The sequence below is a fragment of the Rhineura floridana genome, chromosome 1 (genome assembly GCF_030035675.1).
Source record: "Rhineura floridana isolate rRhiFlo1 chromosome 1, rRhiFlo1.hap2, whole genome shotgun sequence".
Classification (NCBI taxonomy): Eukaryota; Metazoa; Chordata; class Lepidosauria; order Squamata; family Rhineuridae; genus Rhineura; species Rhineura floridana.
The window spans coordinates 258,770,968-258,790,101 of record NC_084480.1 but is presented as its reverse complement, the minus strand read 5'-3'; the positions used below and the strand labels follow the sequence as shown (position 1 = coordinate 258,790,101).

The following is a 19,134-nucleotide window of genomic DNA, read 5'->3' as shown; positions in this document are numbered from 1 at the left end:
ACTCTACTCCACCATCCTGTCTTGGCATCTCCCTCTCTTCATGTGGTTTTCATAGGCATGGGAGGAGACGATCCAAGGAGTTGTCCCAGTGCTGCGCTAAGGCAGTAGATCTTGCAGCTGTCTTAGTGCCACCTAATGTTTAGAAAGTTAATTGTGGCTGATCTTAGTCGCATCTAAACCACATATTATAGGTTTAAGCTGGATATTAGAATTTTAATTTACAATATTGCCCTCTAAAATTCATGCTCTCTGCTTCCAGCAGACGTCTGGCAGATTATTTCCAGAAACTAGGATAACATCTGAATAATTCTCATTAAGTTATGTCATCCTCTTGATACAGAACTGTAAAGAATGCTAGCAGGACATGACTGGAAATGACAGTATAGAGGGAGTGGTAGTACACAGAGAATGCCATCAGTGCCTTTTCATTCATGGCAGTTGGAGTGTAACACCTTTTTGTTAATTGTTTCTTTCCAGAATCTTCTAGAAAAGTCTACTGAAAGAGAAACTCGCCAGGAGTATGCTCTTGCCATGATCCAGTGCAAAGTTCTAAAGCAACTAGAGAACTTGGAGCAACAGAAATATGATGATGAAGACATAAGTGAGGATATAAAGTTTCTGTTGGATAAACTTGGGGAGAGTGTCCAAGACCTCAGGTAAATTTTGTCTTGAGCGTCTAATGATTGAACTGATACAGTGGATGTGTTGGTGGGTGGTCTTCCTTGTGGTAGAGGTTCCCCCTCCAAGCATGTGTCAAGATCAAATAAAGGCCTAGTTATTGGAATGTTAGCTTATCTAGTAATTGCTTTTCCAGATGCTGTAGATTCTAAATATTATATGAAAGAAATAATTGTGGAATACCCTACGACCAAGCAGGCTTTTTTTTGGTACCAGCTTCACATAATATGTACCCTTAGATAATTTCTACTTAAAATTAATTATTAAAACTTACAAAGTGGTAGTTATCACTTGTCACCCCTTCCAATAGGCTTTATTTTAGACCTCGTTCGAGGATGCTTCATTATCTCATATAGTAACAAAATATGTTTTATACATAAAAGGTAGTAAAACAGGGCTTCTTCTGGGAGGAAGAGCAGGATATAAATTGAATAAATAAATAAAATAAACAGAAAGCTTATTGGGAGATTCTTGAAAAACCCATAGGCATATCATGTTAATGAATGAAAAATAGTTTATTTATTAGGAAATTGGAATCACTGGACATTAAAAATAAAGAATATCATTTTAAATCTGGCTAAGCACCTAATTGTTGTTGCCCTGGGATATTAAAAAGTGATTATTATTATTATTGTTAGAATTTATTACCCGCCCTTTAGCCAAAGGTCCCAGGGTGGGTTACAACAGTTTTAAAACACAATTAAAAGCAGTTAAAGCAACTTAACCAACTTCACAGAAAATAGGGTAGGTCTTAAATATTATTGTTATTATTGTTATTGTTGTTGTTGTTGTTGTTGTTGTTATTTATGACCCACCCTTCACCCACTGCACATACATAGTTACATGATCCTAAGGGTTAAATTATTGTTTTACAAATCTGGTTCCAAGGTCTGGGAGATGAGCAACCTTCATGAGGCCTGAGCAGATGTTAGTCAGAATAAGGATTTTTTTTTGCCTGGAAAGGGACTCCAAATTGAATAGTGGACATTCCCACCCTTGTAGTGGGAAAACAGTCAGCAATAGACAAAAATCTGGAAGAATTGGAACTAAAGGAGTCAATCTGGCCAAACCTTAGAATTATGCTGCTGTTAGTAAACTGCACTTGTGTATATGTAAATGCTCATATTTATAGTTGTGTCAGGTAATTTCTGTAATAACCTTTACACAGTTGAAGTGCAGTGAAGGCTTTTAGTAGAATCTTCCTCTTTCTCTTTAAATGTCCTGTTTGCTTTCATATATTTTTCTTGAGTATTAGACTTATTCCTCATCCTCTGTCTGTTTATCCTGCAGTTCATTTGATGAATATAGTTCTGAGCTTAAGTCAGGAAGGCTAGAGTGGAGTCCTGTTCACAAATCTGAGAAATTTTGGCGAGAGAATGCTGTAAGATTAAATGAAAAGAATTATGAACTGTTGAAGTAAGTTCTTCTGATTTTCCCCAACCTCCGTTTTTTTAAAGCTTGAATTGTTGTGTTGCTCAGAATCACCAAAGTTCAATTTAGAATATCTAATAAGGTTAAGGGACTCTTAACACCATTTTCAAGAAATAGTTCCCCTCAAACAAAATATGGACTGGGATCTAAAGACTGAGAACGTCTGAAAGTACTTTGGCATGCTTATTAGAACATTTGAATTCTTCCATTAAATAACATATTGCCATGTCATATCACTGTCTCTTTTTGACTGTTTCAAAGTAAGTTAATCATGTGGCATGGGGAGCTGCACTTTGAGAAATTCAAATTCAACCCAATCCGGCCACCCTTGGGCACAAGAACCCAGGCCATGGCAAGAATACTTGCAACCTGGATGATTGGGGTTGAAAAAAAGAAGGAAAAGTGTGGGTGCATAGAGCCAAACTTGCAAGTGAGCACAGTATGTGAGGGACTAGACTATATTTGCAGCATTACATAGTATGGAAGTTAAAGTGGGAATCTTACCTAGAGTACTGTAACCTGTGTAACCGTCCCGTTAGAGCAAGGACTTCCATTTGTGCAGTGGGATTTCCTCTTCCTGCGCACATCTCTCCCCCCCCCCAAACCTGTTTCGGTAGTTCCTCAACCCTCCAGGCCAAAAGAGAAGTCCTGTTGCGCAGGTGGAAATCCTTGTGCCTTGTATGGGATGACTTTGTTGGATACAATCCACTGTTTCTATTTTTTTTTCTAAATAGCAAATGTATGGTTTAGATATATGTAGACGCTTCCTGGAAACCATTGAACCGTGTGTATGTGTGTTGTAGCTGATGGCCATGACATGATGTTCCTGTGCAAAAATGTTACTTAGCAGTAACCATATCATAGCTGTAACATCTGCATGTAGCATAAATATCCGTTCAGTGAAGCATAGTATTTGCCTTTTCAGAGATGTGCATTATCCATTCAAATTGAGATATTCATTGATGTGTCTATGTTACTTTAATTGGTATTTTGGTGTCTTGGTTAGGCTGCTTCAACTGTCTGTAGATATGTCATGCAGATCGATGGGCTTAGTAGAGCATGAAACGAATAGGTAACTGTCAATAACATTGATTTGTCTTCATTAAAAGTTGAGCTAACTTAATGAAGAATATTTGCTCTTTATTTTATCACTCAGAAGACAAATACTGAAAGATACATGTGAAAAGCAGTACAATTTCCTCTCCCCATATAGGTTTATTTGAATTTTTGCATGATACTTTAATAAGATAAGAATTCAACAGAGAGTGCAATTATAATTTATAGTTGAACACATTTGCCAAGTATGTGTTGAGTGCTACCTAGCTACGGACAAACAAAAGTTTTGGGTGGTATCTGATTAAGTCACACTAAGAGTAGACCCACTGAGGCTGTTTTCACACATGGGGCTTACTGCATCAGTTTTGCAGATTAAAATTGTAGAGCTTCTGTCCTGATTTCTAAAATTCCTTTTACACTGCAGTACCTGTTGTATTAAGGAACTGCGGCTTTTTTGGCTGATATACCGGCATTTCATGCAACTGTCTTTCACACTGCTGCAGTGAACAACATCTTGTTTTTGTCCCTTATCCATTATACTCATGCACACTATAGTTCCACCATAATTCACTGTATGAGTTAATGTCTGGACATGGCCGGGGGGGGGGGGAAGGGGAGAAGAAGAAGGGGAAGCTGCTACCCGCGTCTACGCCAGAATACAGGTACAATTTTTGTAGGGCAAAACCTGATGTGTGTCTAAAGGGCAGGAACATATTACATGCCAGGATGCATATCATGTGAGCAGCTGCAGCTAGCACAAAATTTCTACCATTTTCTAGGTTCCCAAGTTTGCAAATGGATTATCTCTGGAATTGTTTATCACTGAAATTAGCACTAAATTTCCAATATATTCCACTAGATTTCCAAAACTAGCTTTTACGTTGTCTGACAGATCAAATAAAATGCATAAATTACCAGGTAAGAAATTGTCAGAATAACGGAATAAAGTGCAGTGTGAAAGCAGCCTGAATCAATGGATATAGCCATGATTAACTTATGTCAATTGATTTCCGTGGGTCTGCTCTATGACTTAGTCAGGTGCCACTCGTGTCTCTGAAAAGATTTGTGTGATACTGTGTAGATCTAGAAAAGTTGTGCAATACTGAGTTTTATTTAAAGAGCTAAAATAACATGGCATGGGTTTGTTGACCTGTATCAGTATGCTATGTTTTGTACTTCACTTTACAGTAATGAACATTTGATGGTATATTTACAATCCTTTTGTAGAATCTTGACAAAGCTTCTGGAGGTATCGGATGATCCTCAGGTGTTGGCTGTAGCTGCTCATGATGTGGGCGAATATGTCCGACACTATCCTCGAGGAAAACGGTACAGAAGCTTTTTTCACTGTAGCTTAACATCTGAGTTCATGCCGGGGTCATTGCATATGATACATGGACGAGTTTGTGTGACTTATTGCTACACCTTACTATGAAATCAGTGGATGGTTTATTTGATTGTATATGTATTAATATGAGATGTTTTCAGTAGCTTTTTGTTTATATGACTGTTTGAATTCTGGTAAGTCTTGTAACTGTTAGTGAATGATCTTACACAAACTTTTTAATGTTGTGAGACGCTTTGATCATGTTTCACCATGGAAAAGCAGCGTACAAATAAATGATGATAAAATGGGCTGGATCCTAATCTCCCTCCACCTCCTGAGTGCCTTTTTGACAGTTGGATGGGGTACTTCCTGTCAATCACCTGGCATTATTTTGATGTCGAGTAACAACTTCAAAATGGTTTTCAAACGGCTTTTGCAAATGGACAAAAATGGGCTTGCAGCAAGCATCTTTGAAGATGTGCTGTTGGCGCCAGTCATCTGATTAGCACGGACAGTGCACCTTCAAAAGGGCTTGGTTTCAGCAAACCACTCTGCTGCATAAGGGAGATGCAAGGTGGAACTCCTAGTGCAGCCAGTCTCATGGGAAGAATGCATAGCTTCTGTGTTGTACTGAAGAGATGCTGGAAAAGCAATGGGAATGAAGAATGAAAAAGATCATCTTAGTAGCAGGTATTACAAAACTAAATACATCATGTGGTGAGCACACATTTCTACAGCCTGTAATATGCAAGAGTGAATTGGCCAGTATCACCTACTTTTTTACTGCAGGGATGGAGAATCTCTGCCCCAAAGGTCAAATTTGCCCCACCTTGGGTCTCAATTTGGCCAGTCATATGTGATGTCAGGTGTGGGGTAGTTAGAGATGTAACTCGATTGGCTGTGTGACCAAGTTCCCTATGGGGAACTCAGTTGCACAGCTGATCCCTGCAGAAAGCAGGGCTGAAGTCACTGCCCCTTAGCTGATGGGTGATGACTTCAAGTATGCTGAATCTGCTGTGTGACATTCCCTGTGGGAGGTAATTGACGGGCGCGTTGTCCTGCCCACCTGTCAAAGTTGGCCCATGGGGGGTGGGGACTAGTACGGATCTGGCACACCAGGCCAAAAAGTCTCCCCACCCTTGGTTTACTACATGGAATACTTGTATTTAAACACCAGACGTTTGCATATTTCTTAGAAATGTGCCATTCTTTCTTGTACTCAGGTTTTTAAGATGGGTCCACTTGAAATTCATGGTGTGGGGTTGTAAAGCAACCTAAAATGGTGGGAGGCTGGTGCCTGCTAGTACTTGGAAGGAAGCTTGAAATAATATACATACCCATGACACTACCTCTCTTATACCAATGCTCCCTCCCTCTTTTATTTTTTAGTGTGATTGAACAGCTTGGTGGAAAACAGCTTGTAATGAACCACATGCACCATGAAGACCAACAGGTTCGCTATAATGCCTTACTTGCTGTGCAGAAGCTGATGGTCCACAACTGGTATGTGACAATTCACTTTCACTTTTGGGGCTAACAGCATGAGTTCTTTTTGTGATGCATGAAACACAAATCCTAAAATGTCATGTCCTTGGTGATTAAAATAGAGGATTGGTACCTTGTACCAGTGAAATTATACAGAGTGGCTGTAGACTGTAGCCAGCGTGGATTTTTCACATTCCGCAATGTTAAATTGGAAATACCCCCTTGCCATTCTGATGCTTCCCATAAGCTCATTTCAAAATAAAACCTTACAAAACTTATAGTCCTGAAGTCAGAAATGCTTACTTAACAACCCTCTAAATTTTCATGGCAATACACAAAACAGTCAGAGAGAATAGAGAGTTCAAAGTGTAAAAAGAGAGAGAGAAAACAACCCAGAGCCCTTTTGGACTTTTTTTTGTCAGAGTTCTCATAATCTGTTGGATTTCATTAAAAATCAGCCATGTTCACAGAGTACCTGGAATCCTATTACTGACCTTGCCCCATACTCTGACCATCTTCTGCTGTTTAAAAGTTTAAAAAATGCCTGGCTGATTTTTAATTAATTTAAGAAATTTTGCATTGAACTTGAATGATAGTGTCGGGCATGCTCAGTAAGAACCAACTGTCAGTGTTCTAAAAGCCAGACTCCCAGCTGCTTGGCTTGTCTAATTAGGGAGCCACACCCACACCAGACTTTGATTTCGTGTGAGACAGTCATGGCTTCCCCCGAAGAATCCTGGGAAGCATAGTTTGTGAGGGGTGCTGAGAGGAGACTCCTATTCCACGGACAGAGCTCTAGTGGCCAGAGTGGTTTAACAGTCAGCCACTCTGATTGAAGGTCTGTGAGGGGAACAGGGTGTCTCCTAGCAACTCTCAGCACCCTTCACTAACTACACTTCCCAGGATTCTTTGAGAGAAGCCATGACTGTCCAAAGTGAAATAAAGGCCTGGTGTGGATGTGGCCAGGGGCAGCTTTGGTTTAAATTTGGGTGGGAAGCTACCTGTGCCTGCTGTAGAATAAAACGGTGGGGAAAATGCTAAAAAGCAATGATAATGTTCAGTGTTTTCCTTTTGGAAAGGTAAGGGACTTCCCCTCTTCCCAGTGCCCACCCACCTAATTTCCTCCCCTGCCTGCTCCTCCCCAGGTCAGTGTTGGACTATGAGCTGGGAGACGAGGGTTTGAATCCCCACACAGTCATGAAGCTTACTGGGTGACCTTGGGCCAGACACTGTGTCAAACACGGTGGGTTCACAGCGACTAGCAACTAATTAACAGATACCAGCTGCTGGCCAGACCATAAATCTGCTAGGCAGGAGGAACCAGGGCGCCAGCCAGCTTATTTACCGTTTGGGAAGTGCCGAAGGAGGATGCAGGGGAGTTGAGTCCTTAAGGTAGTCCAAAGGTCCAGAAACCAAAAGATCCAATCAGGCAGGGCAGGGTCCAAGGCACGGGTCGACAGGGTAGCTGGAGTAATGTCTGCAGCAAGGCTTGACGTTGACTCTAGCAAGAAGTCTCCCTTTCCTTCCAGTCTTTTATGCTCGGCGTTCAAAGCCAGGTGCTTCCAATCAGCCTGTGTTCTTGTGAGCTCTCCTGCTCCTTAATCGAGCCAATTGCCTTTGTTGCTGCAACACCTGTTGGCGTCTTCTCTCTGCTGGGAAAGGGGCAGTCTCCTGGTCGCTTCCCGACTCTGGCAGGCGGGCTCCTTCGGGGGCTTGCCCCTGGTCTGGTGAAGGATCCTGAGCTGTCTCTTTCCTTGTCCCCTCTCCTGGGTCTGCGGTCTCCTATTCCTCTTTCTGCTTGGATGAGTCCTCTGAGGGGGACATGACACACTGCCTCTCAGCCTCAGAGGAAGGCAATGGTAAACCCCCTCTGAATACTGCTTACCATGAAAACCCTATTTATAGGGTTGCCATAAGTCGGGATCGACTTGAAGGCAATCCATTTCCATTGTCAAACATGATTGCACAGAAATAAATCCCACTGAACTCAAAAAGTATGCAAATGATCAACCCCACCCTCCCTTCTCCTCCCTCCTATCCCCTCCCTCTTCCCCCTTCCCTCCCCCTTCCTTTGCCCCTTCCCTCCCCATCTCCTTCCAATCCCCTTCCTCATCCCCATGGTCGGTTTTACCTATCTTAGGCATGATTGCACAGAAGTAAATACCATTGAACTCTATAACTATGCAAATGATCAAACATGCCCTCCCCTCTCCTTCCTTTGCCCTCCTCCAGTCCACGCCTTTCCCCTCTCCCTCCTCCTCCTCCTCCATAGTGAGTTTTACCTATCCTAACCATGATTGCATAGGAGTAAATCCCATTGAACTCAATAAGCATGCAAATGATGACCTGCCTCTCCTCTCCCTTCCTCATCCCCTCTTCCTTCTTCCTCCTCCCCTGCCCACTCTAGCCCTCTCTCCCTCCCCCCTTGTCAGTTTTACCTATCCTAAGCATGATTGCATGGGAGTAAATCCCACTGAACTCAATAAACATGCAAATGATCAAACCTGTCCTTCTCTTCCTCTCCCCCTCCTGCCTGCTCCCAACCCCCTCCTCCTCCCCTCCCCATTCCCTGTGGTCAGTTTCACCTATCCTAAGCATGATTGCAGGGGAGTAAATCCCACTGAACTCAATAAGCATGCAAATGATCAATCCATTCTCAGCAAACTTGCACAGGATCCCATTTCTTATCTCCCAGATTAAAAAGCAGAGAAATTAACTAATAGGCAAAAAACTATAGTTTTTTTGCCTATTAGTGAATAACTAACTTTTTTAGAATAGACTCAGCAACTGTGCCACTATTAAGTGAAACTTGAAATTTAGAGGCTCTTCTGGTTTCTTTTAACTATCGACCCCCCCATCTTGCTACATAATGAAAATCGAGTTGAACTGTGTAGAATAAAATTAGACTTTAGTATTGAGTGTATTATGATTGCTTTTCGTTCCCTGGCACTTAGAACATCTTATTTTGCAGCCTTCCATTGTGTTTCCATTAGTTGCCTGCAGCAGAATCCATTAACATGTCCAAAAGGTCTTTGGTGAACAGAAGTGCAAGATGTGTTTTTTATCTGAACTATGGATGTTTAAGAAAAAAATTGATTTTTGTTTTCAACGTTTTTTAATTGATTATGCACTTTTGTGTCTGTGTGCAGGGGATTAGGGGACAGATTCTCTTGCCTTGCAATAATATCAGCAATTTTTCTTGTTCAACTCATCATCTCTCTTCCTTCATGCTATCACTAGCAAGAGGAAGGCATGGTTGCAGTCTTCCCAGGCCAGAAGCAACAGAAATAGTGTCCTGGCCCCAGCAGTGACAGGCAGGGCAGTGTTGATTGCCTGGCTTTCCAACACCATGTGTCATTGCCAGTTACTGAGAGGTGGAGGACTGAGGCAGCAGGAGCTTGGTGCAGGTGTAGCAGCAGGAGTGTCTGATTGGCTCCACCACTTCACCCATGTGGCCCTGAGCGCCTGCTGCTTTGCCCCTCCCCTTCTCAATAATTGGCAGTGACATACAACATTGAGAAGCTAGGTAAGCAACGCTGCCCTGCCTGTGCCATCCTTTTGGCCACTACTGCCTGGTCCTCTTCTTTCCAGCCTCTTTTGTTGTGGACTTCCTCAAAGGGGCAGGATCAAGTGAGCATGCATGCCTGAAAGCCCACTGCAATGCTCTCTGTAGCCAAAGGGGAGAAGAAGGTGCTTTCACTTTCTCCTCCTCACCAAAGAGCAGTTGCCAGTTGTCCTAGGCAATCGAGCATGTGTTAAATTGCACCTTCCCTGCTTTCTTTAAGCTCTATCTTGATTTTCTTCTGAGCTGCTAACAGAGTCATTTAGCACTACCATTTTTTTTGTTTACATCTTCCTTTCCTCAAATTATTTGTTTGGAACTCCCTCTGCTTTCTTGAGGCATAATGGTTTTTTGAGGGTTAAAAACCTTCGGTCATCCTGTTCAGTGCCCTTGCTTTTTTCTTTTCACTTTCTTCTTGTTTTTAAAAGCTGTCCTGGCCCCATATTAGCTAGCTATGACAAGTCAGAGGACTGCAGTTGTCTTATCTATGTTGGCTGTGTGTAAATGCAACTTGCATTTCTGACTACAAGTGGTAGTCATTTTGTCCTCTCCCTCCCCCCACCCAAACCTCGCACCTTTAGAATGGGACTTGGCAGTCAGAAAAGTTCCCAGGTTCCAGGCTGTGGTCTGAAGGCACATGAGGCCAGCACCCTGCTGAAGCTAAGACCGCCTGGGAACCGTGTGGATGGGAGACTGTCTGGGAACCATATGTAAGCCGCCTTGGGTTTCCATGATGAAAAGAAAGGCAGGGTATAAATGTAGTAAATAAATAAATAAAAGTTTGGGCATCCCAATGAAGAAATTGTAGCTGAAGAAGATACTAAATAAAGACTTATTTTGCTTGCCTGTCTTTATACACACACTGTATTCTTTTCTTACATTTTAAAAGAATCTGACTCTGCACTCCTGAAAGCTAGAGGCTTACCTTTATCTTGTTTAAAGGAGAAAAAAAGGAGTAGGATTCTCAGGACTCCAAACCTATGGGGGCTAGGTTGTATAAAAGAGATTGGTCTATAATTTTAAAAAGCTCTCAGCCCTTGACCTATTGTTAACAACAGGGCCATTTTGGAATAGGTCGAGGTGGTGGCAGACCAAGGCCTCAACCACCCTCTCCAAAGTGAGTTTATAGCAGTTCCTGTTACAACAGTCATTCCCTCCACACCCCTGCGTCAGCACTGAATTAGCAAATGACAGGTCAGGTGACTGGATTTGGTTCTCCCTTTGCCAGATGCTAGCCTCTACCTCAGATTCTTCATCCCTGTTTCAATGCATGGGGTTGCAACCCAGTCCAGTGCTGTGTATCTGTAAAGGGAACTATGTAAATTGTGTGATTCTGGGTGCTGCAACAGCCCCAATCAACACAGGAATGACTTGAAGCAATAGCATTTTAAGTCAGAGGCCTGTTTCGGAGGCAGGATTAGAAACTAGATCTCCCAGATGCAGTTCTCCAGATTCTATATTCTAGTCTTTTTGTGGCAATAGAGGTAATTGTACCAGATAATTCTGAGAAGAAGAAAAAAATCAAACTTTGGAGTTTAAGTTTGCATAGATGGGAAAGAGCTTTTTCAATAGGGCTCCTTGATTTTGGAATATCCTCCTGAGGAGCCCTGACTGGTGCCCTCCTTGACATCTTTTAGGCACCAGGAAAACTTGTTTTGCTTTCTCAGAAGGTACCATTTTTAAAAAGGGTTATGGTTCTGTTTCAAATTGGCTTGCTAATTTTTATAGTTTTGTGACTTTTATTTTGTATGGTTTTTGTAAAAAAAATGTTTTTAATTTTGTCTGAGTTTGTTAGCTGGCCTAATAACACAACGTGGCAGTTGAAGGTGTGCGATATAAATAATGTAAAGTAACTATCACTGGAATCACAAAAGTGTCCCTGTACCAGTTCCCATGCACTTCTTGTTGCAAGATCTCTCCATGCACAGGATAATATGTGCAATCTGACAGCCTGTTCTTCTCCTGCAATTGTCCCATCAGCCATGTGGATGGCCAAAGAGTACACTATGGGGATAGGATGTTCTGTGAATGAAATCCAGTTCTCAACATAAGCACTTTCCTTATTTATTGTAATATTTATCATAATTTCCATAAATGTGATGACTGCAACAAAGTAAGAAAGAAATGCATAGTCTCACATCCTTCACTTCTAAGATGCATCTCTTCATTTTGCTTGCAGTAACTGAAAAGTACATTAGAACTTGTGATGCAGAAGGCCAGTAAATCAGTAGATGAGAATCTGAGGGCCACATTGTGTAAAGAAAGACTTTATACTTGAGCCTACATGGAAACTTGCCCACTATGGTTTCTGCATTTTTTCTTAAAGCATACTCTTAATCCTGAATTGAGAAGGATTTATGGTTTTTGCTTTGATCTCACTCCTAGGACTGTTTGCTTAGACTAGCATCTAGGATTTTTTAAACAAAATTGCTTCTTGGTTGCTTTTGAAAAAACTTCTTCAGCTGTAGCAACTTAATATCAGTTGTAACTTTTTTCAAGTAATACAGACCATATACCACTTCATCGTACAGCTATACTTTGTAATACACTACAGTCTGACTGGCATGTATTCGATTATTAATGGTTATTGCCATCATCCTATTGGTTGGGAACAGAATAAAGAGATTTCTAAATGTCATTCTTCAAGATGTGTAATCTACCACTCCTGTTACCTTAATCATGATAATTAAGTACAGTAGGGCCCCCTCTTCCTGGCGCTTTGCTTCCCGGCGTTCCGCTAATGTGGTGGCTTTCATTCCCCATTTTAAAGCCGCTTTTGCGGCATTTTTGTGTGACGCGCCCCATTATACTCAATGGGATTCCACTTTACGGCGTTTTCTGCATTACGGCGGGGGTCCGGAACACAACCTGCCATATAAGCGGGGCCCGCCTGTAGTCCAGGTTTCTGTATACCCCAACAGCATATCCCTGCTTAGGCAGAAGGGAACAAAGTTAACATGGTAAACCTAACTTTGTAGCTGTTGCATCCCTCCTTTTCATAAGTTTCTGTTATCTGTCCATAGCCTTTCAGAATGCAGGGCCTTCATCCAAGTACCCTTTCTGTGCCTTTGAAAGTGCAGGGAGTAAATAAGCAGATCACTCATTTAAATGGCCAGAAGGATGTGGAGAAAGAGATGCTATGAGTGAAGGCCAGTTCTTATCCCTAGCTTCACTTTTAAAACAGAAAATACATTGATTAGCATACCACATTTTTTATTTCCTTATTTTATTTAAAAGTGTTTATAACCACTGAATAGTTTTTAAAAATCTCTAAATGGCATACAGTCTAAAAACAAATATTATTATTTACCCATCCTTCACACTAAGGTTCCAGGGTGAAACACAATAATTTAAAATACAGTTTAAATATTAAAAACAGTTTAAACAAATTAAAACAAATATGTAATTAAAACATTAAAGTAAAGGTGTCCCTGCACTTATAGTGCGAGTCACTTCTGACTCTTAGGGTGACGTCTTGCAACGTTTACTAGGCAGACTGTATATATGGGGTGGGATTGCCAGTTCCTTCCCCGGCCTTTCTTTACCCCCCCAGCATATGCCGGGTACGCATTTTACCGACCACGGATGGATGGAAGGCTGAGTGGACCTCGACCCCTTTTACCGGAGATTCGACTTCTTCCTTCCGTTGGAATCGTACTCCGGCCGTGAGCAGAGCTTCGGCTACGTTACCGCCACTTACCACTCTGCGCCACGAAGGACATTACAAGAACAAAATTACAACTTAAAAGCAATAAAGCAGCAATACAAAAACACATAAAAACATATAAAAGTGAATAAAACAAACAGGATTCAAATAGGTAAACAGGGTCCAGTCAGATGAATCAGGGAAAGCCTGGGGGAAAAGAGAAGTCTTCGCAAGACCTCTGAAGCAACTGATGGCTGCTTCTTCATATACGGCAAAGGGAAGGGCATTCCGCAGAACAGGGACAACAGAAAGTGCCTGTTTTGGGGGTCATCGCTCTACAGTAGGGCCCTGTTTTTTGGCGGCCCACTTTTCGGCATTCCGCAAATATGGCAGCTTTCAATTAGAGTAAGGCCCCACTCATGGCGCTTGTTCCGTTTTTATGGCATTTTTTGGGCGTCGGGCGCCATTCTATTTAATGAGTTCCGCTTTTCGGAGGGTTTCGCTTTTCAGTGGGGGTCTGGAACGTAACCTGCCATATGAGTGGGGCCCTACTGTATATAGTTCAGTGCCACAAGTACAATTTCCCCAGATTATTTAAGTGATCTTACAGGTCTATATAGGGGCAAGTGGTCTATCAGGTAACCTGTAGTGGAGTTTTTGATCCAATCCCATTGTAAGGGTGATCATCTTAGGCCACAGGCAAAGATGTAGAACTTACAAGAATCAATATATAAAGAACCTCTCTTTGTGGCCTCAGATCTGTCCACTTCCAGATAACAGTTCTTCCATGAAACTTTAGACCCAACATTTCTCCCACAGCCATTGCTTTCTTGTAGCCCCATATCCCTTGCCATTCATCCCCATTTTTTAAATTGAGAACACCAATGGTGTATGAAAGCGTAACTCTCTGGGCTGATTATTATTCATTAGGCCATTTGGACTATTACTTTTACTTTGTCACATTTTGGTCTCAGTCTTGCATCTACATTGCAGATACATTTCATTCCATGTTATTAGGAAAATTGGAACATAAAACGAGGCAAAATTGCGATTAGCTTTCAGTTAACATATGTCCCACCATGAGTTGCATCTGTCCTGTGGTGCTCAGCAGGCTCATCAAGATGTGTTTCACTTAGGCTGCAGTTTTGTACTCATCTCTCTGAAAGGCCCATTCACTTCAACGGGGCTTACTTCTGAGAAGACATATATAGATCTGCACTGTTAATAACTTACGTTTGTAGCAATTGATGATTCCATAAATCCCACAACCCACAGATATAGCAATGCAGCCAAACGTTGTACAGTGATGGTCTTGGACTCTGATAATTTTAATATTTGAAATGATAAATGCACCATTAATTATATATTATCTGGTTTTGAAAATTTGAGTAATTTAGGAACTTTCTGTTTTAAGTAGGATTCTGAAGCAGTACAATCATTGATGATGAAGCTGTTTCTAAATTAACAAGCATGTGAATGTCTGCTTTGCTGCTCACAAATAGCATTGCAGCCATGTAAAGCTGCATAAAATAATATGACTGAAATTAGTTTTCTGTATCTCTCTTCCCCTGTGAGTTTCATAATACATGACTGTAGTTCCCCTTCTGAAATAGACATCTTGTACTTCCCCTTTTCCATGGTTTCATTTTGGGATTCTGCTGTACTCCTCTTGCTTAATTAATTTTTGTTTTTAAATCTTAACATCTCAGTATTTCATATAGGGGAACTGGAATGGCATTTGTTTGCCAGTGACAGTAATTTCTTTTCCAATTTCTATATTGGAGAAAATGGTACTTTATACTCCATCTCAAGCAAAGTTTAATTAAGGTTCAGTCAGTCACAATTTATTTCAGCCTCTTAAATTTGCATTGGTATGTGTAAAAATGCAGAGCTTTTAAATATGCAGATTTGTTTTCTGTTCAGCTTGTTTAAAATGCCTTGATTCATGTGGATGGAATAGATTACTGAAGCAAATAGTGCATCATGCTGGTTTTAACTGATGTGGAGATAGGTTTAATTTAGAGTACACCTTCACTTTAGCATTGGAGTATAAGTGAAGACCTAAACAGCACTTCATAAATAAAAAACGTTTCTGAAAACCAGTTGCTGGAAGCCTCAGGAGGGGAGAGTGTTCTTGCACTCAGGTCCTGCTTGTGGGCTTCCCCCAGGCACCTGGTTGGCCACTGTGAGAACAGGATGCTGGACTAGATGGGCCACTGGCCTGATCCAGCAGGCTCTTCTTATGTTATGTTCTTATTAAAACTATTTAGGCATGACTGAGCCAAAGTTCAGTACCATCTGAACTTTGTTATATGTTGATATAAATGGGGGAGAGAGTTAAGAATGTGTGTTATGTCCCATTGATTTAACACTTTGAATCAATGGCACATAAAACACTTTGATAACTCTCCCCCCCCCCTTTATATCAATGCTTACCTTTTTGTTTGTTTTTGTTTGATCGGGCCCTTACTCTGCAGAAAAGAGAAATAACTTCAACAATATAAACCAGCATGGCTACTATTCAGAATTTGTTAAATTTTTAACAAAATTCAGACCTGAAGTGCTTATCAAAACTGCCATCTGTGGAACTGCTGAGGGCTGGTGGAGGCAAGAAATTGCATACTTGCTCTGCTGTCTTTTGAAAACAGCAACCGCTACTTATTTCTTCCAGAAAACTCCCATAAGCATTCATTATTGCTTTTTAAAAATGCCCCCTTGCTTTCTTTCAGGGAGTATCTTGGAAAGCAGCTGCAATCAGAGCAACCTCAAACAGCCACGGCACGAAGCTGAGTCTTTCTTTCGGCAGGAATTAACTGGAGTAACTATTGCTGTCTTGAAGTACGAATAAGAAAACGATGTGGTTGCAGTCCCCTCACTGCCTGTCCTGCTTTTGTGTAGATTTCTTCCCTATTGTTCTTCCAGTATTGTTGTCAGGGGTAAAATTTAATCTAGTAAACAGTTTCTGACACTTTGCTAGCTGAAGTCCTTCGATATTGCGAAAATATACAAGAAATACTGCTGATATGTGTTCCCTTTATTTTATGTATTTATTGTCTCCAAATAAGAAGGGACAAAGCATTAAAGAATAATCATTCTATATCATTAATTGTCTCTGTGTTGCTCATTCTTCACTTGGCTATGAATTGTATTCTTTGGAAAACAATGTTTCAAATAATTTATTTGACAGAGTGGTTGTTAAAGCTACGTGAAGATTGCAAAAGACTAGTTGATTATCCTCATGGGTATTACTAGGAGTTCAGTTCAGCTGGAATTCTGCATGTACTCTGAGCAATGAAAACATTGTTGTGTGAGTCAGTGTTGGTGTAAACAGCAGCACATGCCAGTCACAAGCAGGAGGTTGCACTCTAACCAAATCAACTCTGGAATTTAGTGCCACATCTAATGCAAGAAATACCTCTAACTTAGTTATTGATCTTCCTTGTGAATAAGTGGTTTCCACATGGCAAACATACCCTGCATAATCAAGAATTCCTCTTGCATTTCTGGAGAACTTCCAAGTTTACCCCTTTTCAATGAAGGCAAGAGCACCTTCTTAAAGAAAAGTAAAAGGGCAGAGACACAGCTTTCACCTGTGTCCTGACAATTGACTTGATTTGTGACGTCCCTGGAATCTCCTCACGTATCTTTTGTCATGTAAGGATTCTCGGGTCCAAGCCCAAACCTTGGTGAAAAAAACCTTTTCCAAATTCAGGGTGGGGTTGTGTGGTAAGTTTTCCCTAAAACTGGATGCACAATGCACACCCAGTTTGTTCTGTTTTTTGAGGTGCTTCTAAAAGGCTGTATGCCACACTCTCTTTCAGACATTCTGCCTCCATGATGGACCATGGGAGATTGCTTCTCTGCTTAAGGTTTCTCTAGATAACTTTCCTTGTCTCTACCCTCTCTGTTTCTTACCTCAGAACCAGGTTTGTTGTTTCAGGACTCCACTCTGGAAAGACTCCATTGGGTTTTCTCTGAAGAGAGAATCTTCCTATTTTTCAACCATCTTTTTGGTGGGTTCATTAGGAAATTAGAGGATGGTGGAAAGGGGATTTGCAATGAGGTTGAATGACCAGCCACCCCACTTAAGGCCATAATCTTACCTCCTTTTTGACAGGCGGAAGGATTATTTTAACCATTACCCCTCCTTTGCCAAAGCATCACAGCCTAGTTGTGACTATAGTTGCTCGTCACAATGAAGGTCCAGGGCTTTGGGGCTCAGTGCGGCTATTCTACTCCTTCCTTACTGGTGCAGGTAACTGTCACATCTCACATCCCTTATATCTCTCCATCTGTTTTCTCAGTCTCTCTCATCTCTGACTCTTGCAAGATGGGAAAGCTACTATTTTGTATGTAACCTTTTCCACTTACTGATTCTTTTACCTTTTTCATAGCACAGCTGGGTCCTTTTAAGACTTTGCCTCAGAATTCCACATTAGGTGACTCTTTTCCTCCTCTGCAATAGTAACTCCTCTACTATCTCTGTAATAGTTATTAAGTGTGCAGTCCAGGTAATGCATGGGTGTGTGAACCTCTGTAATGCATTATTTAAAAGTTTCTGTTCTGTGTTTCTATAGGGGCATTCCAAGCTGCAAAGCCGTTGTTGCCTCTAAATCAGTGTATATTGACATAGTATCTTTATTGAATTATAAATAAATTACTGTAATTGCAACCAAGATGTGGTTATTGCAGGCTCTAATATTAAGCAGTGCTAAATTCCCCCAGATAAGCCAGGTAATCAGATCCAGAGCAATTCTGTTTCCCCCTCAACTGTCTTCATTAAAGATCCCAGTAGTAGTATTGCTATTTCCCAAAATAAGCATTTTAATGACTACAATTATAAGATAAGTGCTCATGTGAATGTGTCTACTAGCACACCAACAGATCTGGCTACAATTAGGTGATATAATTTCTTCAATATTGTGAAATATCACTAGTAAATTTACAAACAAGAATGCCTTTCCCCAAAAAAAGTTTTAATCTGGTAAGATATAAGCCGTGTATTTTTCCTACACTTCGTTACTAATTGATTATAGCAAGACTCTTAATTTTATAAAAAAGTAAAATGTGTAAATGTGTCCCTTGTAGTTGACACAATTTTTATTTTATTTTATTAGGGTAGTTGTTTACACAATATTACATTATCTGCAGCACGTAGAAAATAGATACAATGGAACTTGAGTCAATTTTTTAAGAATTGGCAAGGAAAAGCATGGCTTTATCTGTCTGGATTTTAGTATTATTTTCAGTTTTGGAACTTTCAACTCTTACCGTATTCAAGCGTGGATAGTTGCAATGAAGTTCTCACTAGCAAATAAGGCTGCAATCCAATATATACTCACCTGGGAGTAAGTCCCATTGAATGCAATGGAACTTCTGAATAGACATGGATTGTAGCTTCTCATTGATCTCAATGGGACTTAACCCCCTTGGTGTGTAGAAAGGCACTGGGGAGGGCTCTACTGCTGGCCCCACCCTGAGGTCATGTAGTTCCTTCTCCCTGCCCGAGCATGAAGTAGCTCTTCTAAACATTGTCAGTTCACAATGGACATGTCTTTAAAAATAAATTGGATGAGATAGGCATGCTGCAGAAAGTCTCAGGTATCAGTTCCCATTGCAAAAGCTCTATGATCTGCTTTTCTGGATAAATGCTATGGATATATGCAGCGTGCTCAAGAATATTAATATTTTCAGTGGGTGGGTGGGCTGAGGGAATGAAAACTGGATATTCAAGCTTATGTACAGTGGTAACGAAAATGTGCAGAACTCGAGGTTTCCCATGCCCCCCCCAATTCTACATTTCTTATTCTAACAAGTATGTACGCTGTGTAGTAATTTCATTCTCTAGCCCAATGTTATGATATCGGGATATAAGAACATAATAAGAACATAAGAAGAGCCTGCTGGATCAGGCCAGTGGCCCATCTAGTCCAGCATCCTGTTCTCACA

At 41.0% G+C, this 19,134-nt stretch overlaps 1 protein-coding gene across 4 annotated transcripts in view; it reads left to right on the top strand.

Annotated features, from left to right (window-relative positions):
- The window catches only part of ATP6V1H (ATPase H+ transporting V1 subunit H), a 49,858-nt gene extending 33,567 nt beyond the window's left edge, over window positions 1-16,291 (top strand). For 3 of the 4 annotated variants that reach the window (XM_061598730.1, XM_061598714.1, XM_061598722.1), the window contains 5 exons: window positions 478-656; window positions 1,969-2,094; window positions 4,393-4,494; window positions 5,882-5,995; window positions 15,915-16,291. In XM_061598730.1, coding sequence (XP_061454714.1) covers window positions 478-656; window positions 1,969-2,094; window positions 4,393-4,494; window positions 5,882-5,995; window positions 15,915-15,975 — 582 coding nt within the window. In that variant the 3' untranslated portion in view covers window positions 15,976-16,291. Of the gene's footprint in view, window positions 1-477; window positions 657-1,968; window positions 2,095-3,115; window positions 3,201-4,392; window positions 4,495-5,881; window positions 5,996-15,914 lie in introns of those variants that run through there. The other variant, XM_061598741.1, reaches the window with a different exon arrangement.
- The last annotated feature ends 2,843 nt before the right edge of the window (window positions 16,292-19,134 follow it).